At 39.2% G+C, this 14424-nt stretch overlaps 1 protein-coding gene across 1 annotated transcript; it reads right to left on the bottom strand.

Moving 5' to 3' along the window:
• Positions 1 to 4707: 4707 nt before the first annotated feature.
• Positions 4708 to 9514, bottom strand: LOC133526919 (uncharacterized). The gene is made up of 2 exons (XM_061863774.1): positions 8520 to 9514; positions 4708 to 4864 (listed from the first exon to the last, which is right to left on the bottom strand). Exons 1-2 carry the CDS (start codon positions 9335 to 9337, stop codon positions 4852 to 4854), a joined length of 831 nt encoding a protein of 276 aa, XP_061719758.1. The 5' UTR covers positions 9338 to 9514; the 3' UTR covers positions 4708 to 4851.
• Between the last annotated feature and the right edge of the window lie 4910 nt (positions 9515 to 14424).

The following is a 14424-nucleotide window of genomic DNA, read 5'->3' as shown; positions in this document are numbered from 1 at the left end:
TGCAAGCATCTGTGTTAGTCGACATTATTGTGTTTCGTTTATGAAGGAAAAATATATAATAATATTAGAATCTACCTGGAGCGTTTACATTCCCCACCTCAGCTAGTCCGTACCCTTTTACATGGTGGAGGTGCGGAGGGGGGTGTTATACTCCTTTAAAACTCTTCCATTTGGCTTGAGGACATCACAGGCAGTATTTCAAAGAGCCATGGATACAGTTCTAGAAGATATGAAATACAAAACAGTTTTGGTCTATGTAGACAATATAATAATATTAGAATCTACCTGGAGCGTTTACATTCCCCACCTCAGCTAGTCCGTACCCTTTTACAGAACACACAACTGAACTACTACCAACTACTACTACTAGTACTGGTATCCTATGTTCTTCCCCGGTAGTCAAACACGTTACTTATATCACGGAAATATCATTTGAAAGCAGTCACAGTAGCGGGCAGAGTTTTCTAATAATCCAAAGCTTCAGTAGGTAACTGTGACAGTGAACTGCGAAACACTTAGCTATGAAATAGTTGAGCTTGAGTCTTATCGCGAGTATGCTGGCACGTCCCAAAGCATTCCTTTAGCCGTCGCCCCGGGGCTTAAGGCGCCTTAATAAACTGTTACAATAGTGCATTTTGTCGTCAAGGAAGTACACCTAGTTTATGATTGAGTTCCGCTATGCAGAGGTTGGTTAGGCAGCTTCTTGGCCGGTAGGAAAGACGTGAATAAATTTATATTTATGCTACAGAGATCCAACACCTATTCATACAAAATAGCACCAATGAATAAGAGATGGAAAGCCAATTACAGGATCAACACTTATAGCTACAGATTATTACATTTTACTTGAACGTATTATTGTGTCGACGCTCGAACGCAGCAATACACAAAATAAGAGTTCCCACAGAACATGTTAAGAAAACCCCAAAAATGATAAATTTAGATAAAACACCTATAATTAGAGATACAATAGAACAAATAATATTTTAATAACCAAAACAAAACACCCAAACGGTAGCTAACAATTATTGATACACATGCTCAACCCATACATTTTAGCGTCGTATATTATAATGTTTTTCTACTTCTCTACTGTTATCTGATATTTATACATTCATGAACACTAATCGAAGAACAAACATAAGAAAGTCTATATTGTCTATTCCTCATAACAGCACTTGTGCTTAAAATCCCTAAAACAATACCGACCTACTGCGATTAATCACAACCAACCTAACAAAATCAAAATTAAATACAGTTTTCAAACTAAGTGCATTGCTGTCAACTTACTTATTAATATCATGTCTATTTTTTTATGTCATCACCATATAGTGAACGTCAAGGTCGTCAAGTAAAAACAAAGTTCATTCAAAATATTTTTTCATTGATCTTTGACAATGTTTTTAGGTATTTTATGGTAATATCGTTTAATAACTACGAAATCTTTTCTTGTTTATATCAGTGACATTCGGTGACTTTCAATATCTGTTGTCAAAGAGTGTCCTTGCCAGTAAAATAAATTAGTATCACTAAATGTCCGCGAAATTGCGCATGTCAAAAATCTTGTCATGGTAAAATTTAGAAAATTGATTATACTTACCACTTTATAAAGATCTTGTTTTTTAAAAACTTGCTTGCGAGGATAGCCAATTACTGTTTCTTCATATAAATATAGTCCCCATTTTTGAGGTTCCGTACCCTAAGCGTAAAACGGGACCCTATTACTAAGACTCCTCTGTCCGTCCGTCCGTCTGTCACCAGGCTGTATCTCATGAACCGTGATAGCTAGACAGTTGAAATTTTCACAGATGATGTATTTCTGTTGCCGCTATAACAACAAATACTTAATAGTACGGAACCCTTGGTGGGCGAGTCCGACTCGCACTTGTCCGGTTTTTTTTTCCTCTAAATATTGACATTATGAGAATTGAATTGTGTATAAAATTATATAATGACGATATCCAGAAAGTAAAATATTTTTGTATTTTTGTATGGTATAGGGTTTGCCTCCTATACCATACAAAAATACAAAAATATTTTACTTTCTGGACGCAGACGGATCACCTGATTGTAAGCAATTACCGCCGCCCATGGACACCCGGAACTACAGAGGGTTGTTAGTGCGTTGCCAAAATTTAAGATGGGAATTGCATGGAGAGGCGATTTCGCGAGGTCGTCCACTTTCTTCTGACGGTAATTGTATTGTAAAAATTTTTTCCAAGTCAATGTTATAAGACAACAGCAATCATTTACATATAGACCCATCACTGCCAGTCGAATGGAAAGGTTTAGAGAAGGTGTTATATCCAAGGTACCAGCACTGATTACAGGTGAGCAAGATCCTGATACACTATACAAGGAACTGTCGAATGTGATACATGACGTTCACAAGAATATTTTTAAAACAAAGACTCTAAAGCAAGGATCACTGAAAACAAGGTTTAGTGAATGGGCCACAGTGGGCATCCATAAGAGTAGGAATAGATTGTATGACCTGTATGAAATGAGGAGCATTAACCATGACGAGAATTTTGCAGAATATGTAAGAAAATATTCAAAAGTGTTTAAGAAAGTCTGCGCCGCGGCTAAGTCTGCCTTTATAGGTCAGAAAGTCAGGTCAGCTGACAATAAAGTAAAAGCTACTTGGACTGTAATAAACACTGAAACTGGAAAAACGAAACCCCGTGATGGCCACTACAGACTGAAAGTTCAAGACCGAATATTGTCTGCAGACCTGGATGTTGCTGGCGCCTTTCAACACTTTTTCACCAACATAGCCACAGATGCTACACGGAACTTGAACTCCTCTGTAGCAAAGGCTGGTGTTTACTTAGATACAAACAATGTCAAGAAATGCAGCATGGAATTATACTTCCAATATACTGACCCCCATGAAATCATTAAAACGTTCAAGTCCTTGAAATTAAAGAATACTGAGGACCTTTGGGGGATCTCTGTGAAAGTCATGCAATCTGTAATCGACGTAGTGGCACCGTATTTGGCCGATATATTTAATGCTTGTGTTAGAGAATGTGTATTTCCCGATCTGATGAAGTACAGTAAGGTCATTCCTCTATTTAAAGCGGGCAGCAAAGATGACCTTGGAAATTTTAGACCTATTTCAATACTTCCTGTTCTCAGTAAAGTGTTTGAAAAAATTGTATTAAACCAATTGCTTCGACATTTCAACTCGAATGAACTACTTCAAGATCAGCAATTTGGTTTTACAAGAGGTCGTTCGACGACTGATGCCGCCTCTGTACTAATCAAGCACATATACGACGCCTGGGAACACTCGCTAGATGCTATAGGTGTCTTCTGCGATCTGTCCAAAGCATTTGATTGCGTGGAGCATGACACACTTCTACACAAGCTGAAGCACTACGGTCTGTCAACGGAAGCTCTAAGCCTTGTTAAGTCTTACTTAAACCAAAGAACCCAGAAAGTGGTTGTAAATGGAACAGAGTCTACTGGAATGACTGTAAAGCTCGGAGTTCCACAGGGTTCAATTTTGGGTCCTTTTCTCTTCCTTGTATATATAAATGATCTGCCGAACCTTGTAAAACATAAATGTGAGATAGTCTTATTTGCTGATGACACCTCACTAATTTTCAAAGTTGACAGGAAACTTAGCGATTATAGCCAAGTCAATGAAACTTTGGAAAAGGTACTAGAATGGTTCACAGCAAATAACTTACTTCTTAATGCGAAAAAGACGAAATGTGTCAAATTTTCGCTGCCGAATGTAAGAAAATCTGAAACTATCATCACATTAAATGGCGAAACGCTGGACCTTGTCGAGAATACGGTTTTTCTGGGCCTTACTTTAGATAGTAAACTGCAATGGGCCCCTCACATATCTGCCCTGGCGAAAAGGTTGAGCTCTGCCGCGTATGCAGTAAGAAGAATCAGGCAGTTTACTGACGTGGAGACAGCTCGCCTAGTTTACTTCAGTTACTTTCACAGTATTATGTCTTATGGCATACTGGCGTGGGGCAAAGCAGCTGACATAGAAACCATCTTCGTTCTTCAGAAGAGGGCAATCAGATCTATTTATAACATGGCTTCTCGTGACTCACTGAGAGAACGATTCAAGGAAATAGATATTCTCACAGTAGCTTCACAATACATACTAGATGTGATAATGTATACGCATAAGAATATAAAGTCCTTTAAGAAACTGTCCGATATCCATAGTTATAATACGCGAAATAAACATAAGTTAGTAGTCCCCAAGTTTCGTCTACAGAAAGTTAAAAAATCGTTCATGGGAAACTGTGTAACATTTTATAACAAAGTACCCTTAGAGGCATGGAACCTGCCCTATACTTCATTCAAGCAATACGTCAAAAATGCACTTCTCAAAAAGGGATACTATAAAATAGATGACTACTTGGGAGACACGGAATCATGGCCAAGTATCCAGTCTCAAAAGCTGTAATAGTTTTGCGTGCAGTGTCCCGGAGAGGCATATGGCGCTGTTGTTTCTAGCTGTTCAACCTTATGTATTAATGTTTGTTATGTTTTAGTTATTTTGATGATGACATTGACATATTAAATACATAGTAGTTATGTATTCTGTAGAACTAGTTTTAAGATTGTTAGCTTAACAGTCTCTTGACGTGAAATATGTATTTCATACAATTTTTTATTTTTTTTTATTCTTTGACATTTGGAGAACCTTTACACCTCCAAATCTTATTATTGTGTATTATTGAGGTAGATGTGAGCGTAAAGGAAACACAGCAGTTCAGTCGACGGTCCGTTTATTACTGGTGGATACAAAAGGGGGCGCGGGGAGCGACACCGCGCCCGCGTCGGTTTGCATGCATATACTACATTTCTCCCACACTAATCTTGAAACCTAGTAACAAACAAATAATTAATATTAATAATAATAAGTAGGCATATTATTTTCCTACTCCTAAACTTTATAGTTAATGTCTTTTCTTGGACGCAGCAGACGTCTTGATGAGGACTCTGCGAGAGCGGTTGACTCAGCGGTCTCTTGCACAGGTGCGTCGACCGCGCTCGGCAGCTGCACCGGCGTCCCCGGCGCGGAGCCGCTCGGGGAGGCCGGCGGGGAGCCTCCGTCACCAACGCAATCTGCCCACATTTCCTCCTCCGCGCGTGTCTCCCGAGTCACCTCGGAGGCTAACTCACCAGACCCATTATCCTTATTAATAAGAGATCCTTCGGGTAAACTTGAACAATTCATTGAGGGTTCAGACACTAGCGGGCTGGGAAGTGAAGGCAATTGGGTAGGTGTATCCAGGTCCTCTAAATCACTCATAGTAGTGATACTATCATTAGGACCTTTATACTTTAACAATTGGTCTATGTGGCGTACACAATAAGAATTATATTTATACATAAATATTTTAAACATTTTATTGCCAACCCTTTCCTTTATGACACCTAACTGCCAACTTTCTTTTCGAGCACTGTACCACCGAACCCAAACTTTGTCCCCTAAGTCGAAACAACGACGATGTTCCGGCGCAGGTGTTTGCGCGTGCTTATTATTATTATTAGCATGAGGTAAAATTAAATCAAGACGCGACCTCAAATTTCTTCCAAACATTAGTTCGGCGGGGGTCGTTCCTGTAGTACAGTGCGCGGTATTTCTGTAAGTAAACAAATACTCATACAAGGCGTCAATCATTTTTTGGTGAGACATATTCTCATTCAAAATACATTTAATCATACGTTTGCAGTTTTTTACTGTATTCTCCGCCTGACCATTACTATTTGGATGGTATACAGGAGAATTCATGTACTTAATTCCATTGTTAGAACAAAAAAGTCTAAACTCGGCGCAATTTATCTTGACATCATTGTCTGAAACTAATACATTCGGTATACCGAAATACGAAAATAAATATGTCAACTTAGAAATAAGTGCTTGCGTAGAGGTACCATTATTCATATGTAAACAATCTAGCCACTTGCTAAACGCATCGACCACGACCAGATATACCCGTTGCCCCACCGTCATGTAATCAAAATGAACACGGTTCCAAACTCCAGACGGCCGCGGCCAGCTCGCTGGCGCCTCGCGCGGCGGTTTGGCGCGTAACGAAATGCAGGTGGCGCACGCGCCGATACAGCGCTCGATATCCGCGTCGATCCCCGGCCACCACATCCGAGTTCGAGCATTACTCTTCATTTTAACGATACCTAGATGCGTACTATGGAGTTCTTTCAACATGCGCTCCCTAAGTATCATTGGAATGACGACCCTATGTCCCCGTAACAAGATCCCACCTTCCAGTTGTAGGTCCGATTTGCATAGGAAATAAGGTCTAATTTGATCGCATACTATTTTACGCGGCCAACCATTATGCATGTACTTTATAACCGTCTTTAATACGGTATCGTTTCCTGTGGCTTGAATTATTTCGTCGCACGTTACCGCCGGTGATATTGCATTCATAAAATGCAGGGAGTTAAAAGTATCAAACTGGTTATCGCTATCACAATAAGTCTCTGATAAGGGAGCGCGGGAAAAATAATCTGCAACTAAATTATTTTCACTGGAGATGTATTGTACGACGTAGTTGTACGCGGACAAAATAATGGCATATCTTTGTAATCTTAAGGCGGTTGTAATAGAAATTCCAGTTTTATTGTTAAAAATCGATACGAGCGGTCGATGATCAGTTTTTAGAATGAACGGCTCACTACGACCGTACAGATATTGATGAAACTTTTTTACCGCAAATATAATTGCCGTCGCTTCTTTCTCTATTTGGCTGTAATTGCGTTCACTACTTGTTAGTGACCTGGAAGCAAATGCAAGCGGCCGCTCCAGACCCTCAGCATCACGAGTCGACAGAACTGCGCCAAGGCCGGCGGGGCCAGCGTCAGCCGCTAGAACCAGCTGAGCTTCGGGGTCGAAGTGCGCGAGCGCGCGCTCTGAGGCCAGCTCGCGCTGCACCTGTCGCACGGCGCGGCGTTGCCGCTCGCCCCACTCCCACTCTGCTCCCGACCGTAGTAATTCATGCAGCGGACTTAACACACTAGACGCGTTTGGAATGAAATTCCTGTAATAGTTAACCATGCCTAAAAAACGTTTAACCTCCGTTATATTTTTAGGTTCCGGTGCATTAATTACTGCTTTTACCTTTTGCGCGCTGGATTGAAGCCCTTCTTTACTTATCGTATAACCTAAATAAGTAACGCTATTTTTGAAAAACTCACACTTTTCTTTCTGCAGACGGAGACCCGCTTTGTCAAGCCTACTCAGTACTTCCCGTAACCTGCTAAGGTGGACAACTTTGTTGGGACCTGTAACACATATGTCGTCCAGCCAGCAACTTACACCCTCTATGCCGGCAAGCAACGTCTCCATGGCTTTTTGAAAAATAGCCGGGGCATTCGCTAAGCCATATACGAGACGAGTATACTTAAATAACCCCTTCGGCGTGTTTATTGTGGTGAGCTCCTGGGACGCATCGCTTAAAACAAATTGATTGTATGCGTTCTTCAAATCTATTTTACTATAGTGCTCGCCGCCGCCCAGCTTTGCGAATACTTCCTCTATACGCGGAAGCGGATACTTATCAATCACTAAGTCCTTATTCAGGGTAACTGAAAAATCCCCCGCGATTCTTACTTTACCGTTCTCTTTAAGCACTGGTACAATTGGAGTGGCGTATAAGGAATGGTTGACGGGTACTAAAATACCTAAACCTACCAATCTATCTAGTTCAGCTTCTACTTTTCCTTTAAGGGCAAAGGGTATTGGTCGTGGCTTAAAAAATTTGGGGCTAGCTTTATTATTTAATATTAAAGTGACTTTAAACTTATTAAATGCACCTAGCTCGTCACGCCACAGGTTAGGGTATTGCTCTAACAAAAGATCAACATCCTTATCTTCACTTATTTTATTTATTCTCGCAGTGAAATATATATCAAAGGCGGCCATAAAATCGCGGCCCAATAAACCGGGACCCCCATCTTTGACAACAAAAATGCTGATGCACTTGGTGCTATTGTTAAAAGTAGCCTCAATATCAAACACTCCTAAGGGTGCGATTTTATGACCGTTATAAAAGCACATACGGACATTACAAGGCAATAATTTGTATTTATGAAACTTATCTTATTACTTATTATTTGACGACCGGTTTGGCCTAGTGGGTAGTGACCCTGCCTACAAAGCTGAAGGTCCCGGGTTCAAATCCTGGTAAGGGCATTTATTCGTGTGATGAGCATGGATATTTGTTCCTGAGTCATGGGTGTTTTCTATGTATTTAAGTATTTATAAATATTTATATATTATATATATCGTTGTCTAAGTGCCCTCAATACAAGCCTTATTGAGCTTACTGTGGGACTTAGTCAATTTGTGTAATAATGTCCTATAATATTTAATATTTATTTATTTATTTATTTATTTATCATAATATAAAGAGTCTGATATGACGCAGGTACCCGAACCGGAATCTAGTTCCATAGTGACAAGATTATCGCCTAACTTGACCTCAACTTCAATAGGTTTTATTGAAACGTACCTTAATCTATAGTTTTGGCACTCCACACAGCACGATGCCTCATCCGAAGTGTCAGTATTTTGCTGCACTATATTATTGATTCGCGACAACTTGCCCTTACACACTTTTTTCAAATGTCCAACTAAACCGCACTTTTGACACTTGTAACCTTTATACTTGCACTGCTCCGCATCATGATTTTTCATGCCGCACACGGTGCACTTGCGAACCTCTCGTCCGCGGTCGGTGGCGGGCTTTGTCCCGCTCACCCGGTACACCGGTTCCTCCTTCACGAGCGCCGCCGCCGTTGACTCCGTGGCGGTCGCTCGGGCATGGCGCGCACTCGCCGCCTGCTGTGCTACTTCCAAAGCCTTCGCAAACGAAAGCGTGGTAGCGTCCTGCTCGAATAAGCGATCACGTTCGCGGCCTACGTTCATGCCTAGCACAAAACGATTGACTAGGAGCATGTCCAATGCACTGCCGAACTCGCAGTGCACGGCTAGTCCGCGCACTCGCGCCGCCCATCCCTCGACACTTTCTCCCGTTGTCCTTCTCGCCTCGGAAAACTTCTCCCTGTCGGCGAAGGTACACCTTTTCGGCGAAAAATGCTTGTTCAGCACTTCGACTAAAGCGTCAAACGCAACCTCCTCTACTTTCATCGGATGCACGAGATCCGTAGCCAGACGGTAAGTCTCATCCGATAGATGAGTGAGTAATAACGGGGCCTTCTTGGCATCCTCAACTGAATTTAAAATAATATACTGCTGCAGCCTTCCAAGAAATATCTTCCACTCTTGAGAATTATGGTCAAAAACTGTAAGACTTCCGATACAAGCCATAATAAATGGTTGTTTTTTTTTTCCACGCGCGGGTAGATTCGTCGCCAGTGAGGTAGATGTGAGCGTAAAGGAAACACAGCAGTTCAGTCGACGGTCCGTTTATTACTGGTGGATACAAAAGGGGGCGCGGGGAGCGACACCGCGCCCGCGTCGGTTTGCATGCATATACTACAATTATTATTTTTCTCAGACCGTGGGGACCTTATACATCTCCACTTAATGTATTAACCGTGGAGACTATACGTCTCTGTCATATTGTATAATATACTTGACTTGGTACATACTAGTTATGTACAGAATGTAGCATTAGTTTATGAGACTGCTAGTTTAACAGTCCAGACGCGGTTTATTTATTATAAATTTTATTTTGACACTTGGAGAGACTTTACACCTCCAAATTTTATTAGTATTAGTATACTGACATTGGGGACCTTTTACATCTCCAGATTTAATGTGTTTTTAACCATAGAGACTATACATCTCTATTGTATTGTATTAATTATTTATTTTAAGATTATTATAATGTAATGTTTACCCAGGTATTGGCTGTTGTATTTATAAATGTTGTTATGTATTTTTCATGTCACTATATGATGTTACTATAAATGTTGTATTGACTTGTAAAAGAGCCCTTGAGGCCTACTTGCAGAATAAATTTTTGAATTTTGAATTTTGGTGTCTAGTGTAAGAAAAAATATAAAATGTTATGAGCATCACCAACATACTTTTTTTGTAAATAAGTTGTGTAAATAAATAAATCGTTATCCTAAGTTTATCACAATCAATGCTGAGTAAAAATTACTTGTTTCTTTTGGAAGAGACGGCAGGTGGAGTTTTAAATGCTACCTGGAGATACGTAGCAGGAAGGGATATAGTTACATAGAGTTAGAGAATGTTACGCACAAACGCTCTGCAATAATATATGCCTGCAATAATGACCTATCTGGCCTATCCTGCTTATGGAGCCGATGATCCCGGGCTCAAATCCTGGTAAGGGCATTTATTCGTGTTATGAACATAGATATTTTTTCGTGAGTCATGGGTGTTTTCTATATATTTAAGTAGTTATAAATTATATATATCGTTGTACTAAGTAACCCTCAACAGAAACCTAGTTATTGAGTTTACTGCGGGACTTAGTCAATTTGTGTAATAATGTCCTATAATATTTATTTATTTATATTTAATATTAAACCAAAAAAACTCAGTCAATGTATTGCATTAATAGCTCTTTTGGACAAGAAGAGAGGGTTCAATTATTGAATACTATTTAATAATTAGATTATGTCGTTTCAATAATAATATTCAATAATTGCACCAAGATATGATTAGATTGCGCCGCGAGAGTATCTCGCCCACGAGATAGACTACCCGTTTTTTTACTGTATTTGTTCAAGAAGGACGGGTAGAAGAGATAGCGACGCGGTGTTCCTGTGCTAAGCGTACTGGTTTGGAAGGGGGGAAAACTCTGAATCAGAAAGGATCTAGCTTAAGAAAATCGTCGGGACTCCGAAACTGCTACTCGGCCAGCGGCCTGATTCGAACGAAATATGTCAGTGACGTCACTTTTAGCCTTCATACCTTAAAGTTCGATTCGGGCCGCAGGGCTCTAACCCGCAACCTTTGGATTCAAAAACGCACACTTTACCGTAAGGTGAGTTAGGTTGCCAGAGCTCAACGAGAGGTTAGGGTCGGCAACGCGCATGTAATTCCTCTGGAGTTACAGGCGTACATAAGCTACGGAGACTATAAAAAAGGTAACAAACGAACTCGTAAAATTGAACTTTCATTCGCTCCTATTTTTTCTTAATTTTCTTTCCGTTTTGTCTAATCTCATTTTCCTCTTTAAAGACGACAGTGACTTGAGAAATAATAAAAAATTAATTTCACGATTCCGCCAGAAGATTAAGGTTTTAATAAAACAGAAAGTAGGTACTTTGAAAATATGATGTATGAAATAAACTAAAATATTAGTTCAATATTAGGACACTCTTTGTGAGTAGGGTTGTTGACCGAATCATATCAGTTTCATTTTTCGAACTGTCAATTAAACGAGTAGCCACTATGGAATCTATATATTGATGAAAAATAGAACAATGACGTCACGATCGAATTACCTACTCTTTATAGTTCTTTAGAATATATAAAATAGAAACTGTGTCAAGAAAAACTGCTCTCCACGTTTTTCTAATAATTTTCTGGTGCTTTATTTGATTCATGGTGTGAAATAATTTATATTAAACATAGGACACATTCCTAACCTATATTATGAGTCCTATTCGAATTTTTATTTACATTATACATTGACATAAAACGAGACATCAATAACAAATTCAAATAATATTTATAAAAGTTCAAATTAGCTCCCGTATCTGCGACTTAGATCGTGGGAAAACTTAATCAAATAAATGGTTCTTATTCAACAATTTGAGAATCTCCTTGACACGTGTCGTCGCTTTGTCTTAGTGGGTTTCATTTAAATCTATTGGATCGAGGTCGCTTAGATAGGTACCTGTTTTTGTAAACAACATTAAGGTCAAACTTGGTGGCAAAACAGAGGCAATTTGAAGGTCTATTTTTAGGAGTCAGTCTAACTAGGCTAGTTTACTGTAACCGATTAGTAGACCTAAGTATTGTTGCCTAAGACTCAAGTCCTCTGAGTCATCTGCTTTAAGACTAGACTTAGTTGTTCAGACTAGTCGGTCAAGTCAAACCTTGAGCCTTTTGTAAAGACTTGAGTCCTTTAAAGTTAACTCTGTAATTACGAAACAAAGGTTTCTAAAACGCATTGTCTCAACATGAAATTTATGGGCTATGTAAATACACATAATCCTATAATGCCTATTTTCCGTAGTGTTCATTTAGATATAGGTAAACTTACAACCATTTTGACGAAACCTTTATCCGAAGGCTCGAATCTTTACTACCCTACCCTATCCTGTGTCTGAGACACTGCTGCGAAAGGCATGTTTCCAGCAGTGTATACATATTATGATAATTTATAAATAGATATATAATAATTAATTAAGTTCGAACATTAGAAACTACTACTATACTAACAAATTTGTACGAGTCCATAGTTACTCGAAATAAATGTTTTTCATTCATTCATTCGTTTACTACCTGTGCTTAAGATGACGCATCGTTAAACAATACAGTCTAAAATGCGGCCTTAGCTTGCTTCCTGAAACCCACGCTCATGCCGATACTTTTTCCTGAAACCCACGCTCATGCCAATACTTTTCCTGAAACCCACGCTCATGCCGATACTTTTTCCTGAAACCCACGCTCATGCCAATACTTTTTCCTGAAACCCACGCTCATGCCAATACTTTTTCCTGAAACCCACGCTCATGCCAATACTTTTACCTGAAACCCACGCTCATGCCGAATTTGCTTTTGCACTAGCTTATGCGGTAAAACGGCTTTAACGGTTTAAAGTAAAATAACAAGAATTGATTATGATAACAAAATCACAGCTACGGAATTTAAATGTATGTTTAGACTAATCTAGATGGAAAATTTAGAGGCTTGAATCGGTACCATTTGCCTGTAAAATGAAAATGTTGTCGTAGAAATGAAGAAATGAAGTCGATGCCATGAACCAGTTCACCAAATAATACTAACTTCATGAGTTTTGTAATAGTTAAGATTAATCAAGATACCTTGCGCCAAAATTAACAATGCGTCGTCTTAAAAAAGCGGCCAAGTGCGAGTCAGACTCGCCCATGAAGGGTTCCGTACCATTTATGACGTATTAAAAAAAAAACTACTTACTAGATCTCGTTCAAACCAATTTTCAGTGGAAGTTTGCATGGTAATGTACGAGTATTGTATATCATATATTTTTTTAGATTTTTCAGTCTGTTATTTTAGAAGTTACAGGGGGAGGGGGGACACATTTTACCACTTGTGTCTCTCGCGCAAACTATTCAGTTTAGAAAAAAAATGATATCAGAAACCTCAATATCATTTTTGAAGACCTATCCATAGATACCCCACACGTATGTTCAGTTCTAAGTATCCCCATACTTAGAACTGAAAATCAAAAAACCCCCAAAATTTATTGTTTTTTTTTTCTATTTTTGTGTAAAAATCTTAATGCGGTTCATAGAATACATCTACTTACCAAGTTTGAACAGTATAGCTCTTATAGTTTCGGAATAAAGTGGCCGTGACATAAACGGACAGACAGACGGACATGACGAATCTATAAGGGTTCCGTTTTTTGCCATTTGGCTACGGAACCCTAAAAACTCGGAATTTTTTAAGCATTGAAGAGTCTACTTCAAATTTAGACACAAAAGACTCAAGTTCTTATGAAAACTTAGATCTAGTCCTACGTGTACAAGATTTATGCATCGCTTTGCTTTTCGCATGCTTCAGAATTGGAACATACCTACCCAACATTACGCTGAGCAAGACATTAAGTCATCTCCCTAATGGCGTATTGACTGGTATCGAAGCAGATGCCCATAATTAATTCAGTTCTCGTGGAGGTAATAACGCAATATTAATACGGTATTAACACATCACTGTATGCGCAAATATAAGTACAAATTACGGAACGACGCTGCCCGAAAATGATTAGGTACTTTCCAAGAAACAGCGTATAGGTACGATCGGATTTAGTCTACACCAGCATTGCTACTGCAGTAATGTGGCGTGACATTGCTGCCGATTGCATTGCTGCCCCAAATGTCAAAAATCCGGGCAGCAACATCGATCGATCATGTGCGGCAGTCCCTAATGCAGTCGGCAGCAATGTCGCGCTGCAATACTGCTGGAGTAATGCTAGTGTAAATTAAGTAGTAACCAAATCGTTTCAGGATTAAAATTGCAACACTTTTAGCGTAACATAACATACCTACAGATTTTTTGATATGTTTACTTACTTAAATTTTACCTTTAAATATTTTAAAATAATGCAGAATCCCTCCACACAATTTTTCCTGAGAATTTAGGTATAAAATAAAAATGCTTAAAATTAATTTGATAACTCCGAAAATATCGGCCATTGGATATTTCATATCAGATTTTAATGTAACGTCTCGGTTGCTAGCAACTAAATATTTTTAAACACGTTT

This window comes from Cydia pomonella, chromosome 17 (assembly GCF_033807575.1).
Source record: "Cydia pomonella isolate Wapato2018A chromosome 17, ilCydPomo1, whole genome shotgun sequence".
In the NCBI taxonomy this organism is placed as follows: domain Eukaryota; kingdom Metazoa; phylum Arthropoda; class Insecta; order Lepidoptera; family Tortricidae; genus Cydia; species Cydia pomonella.
The sequence above is the reverse complement of the archived record's forward strand: the minus strand, read 5'-3'. Positions and strand labels throughout refer to the sequence as shown.

What these genes read in the sequence shown, in the direction of transcription:
- LOC133526919 (XM_061863774.1), bottom strand. Translation starts at nt 9,337, where the DNA reads ATGGCTTGTATCGGAAGTCTTACAGTTTTTGACCATAATTCTCAAGAG.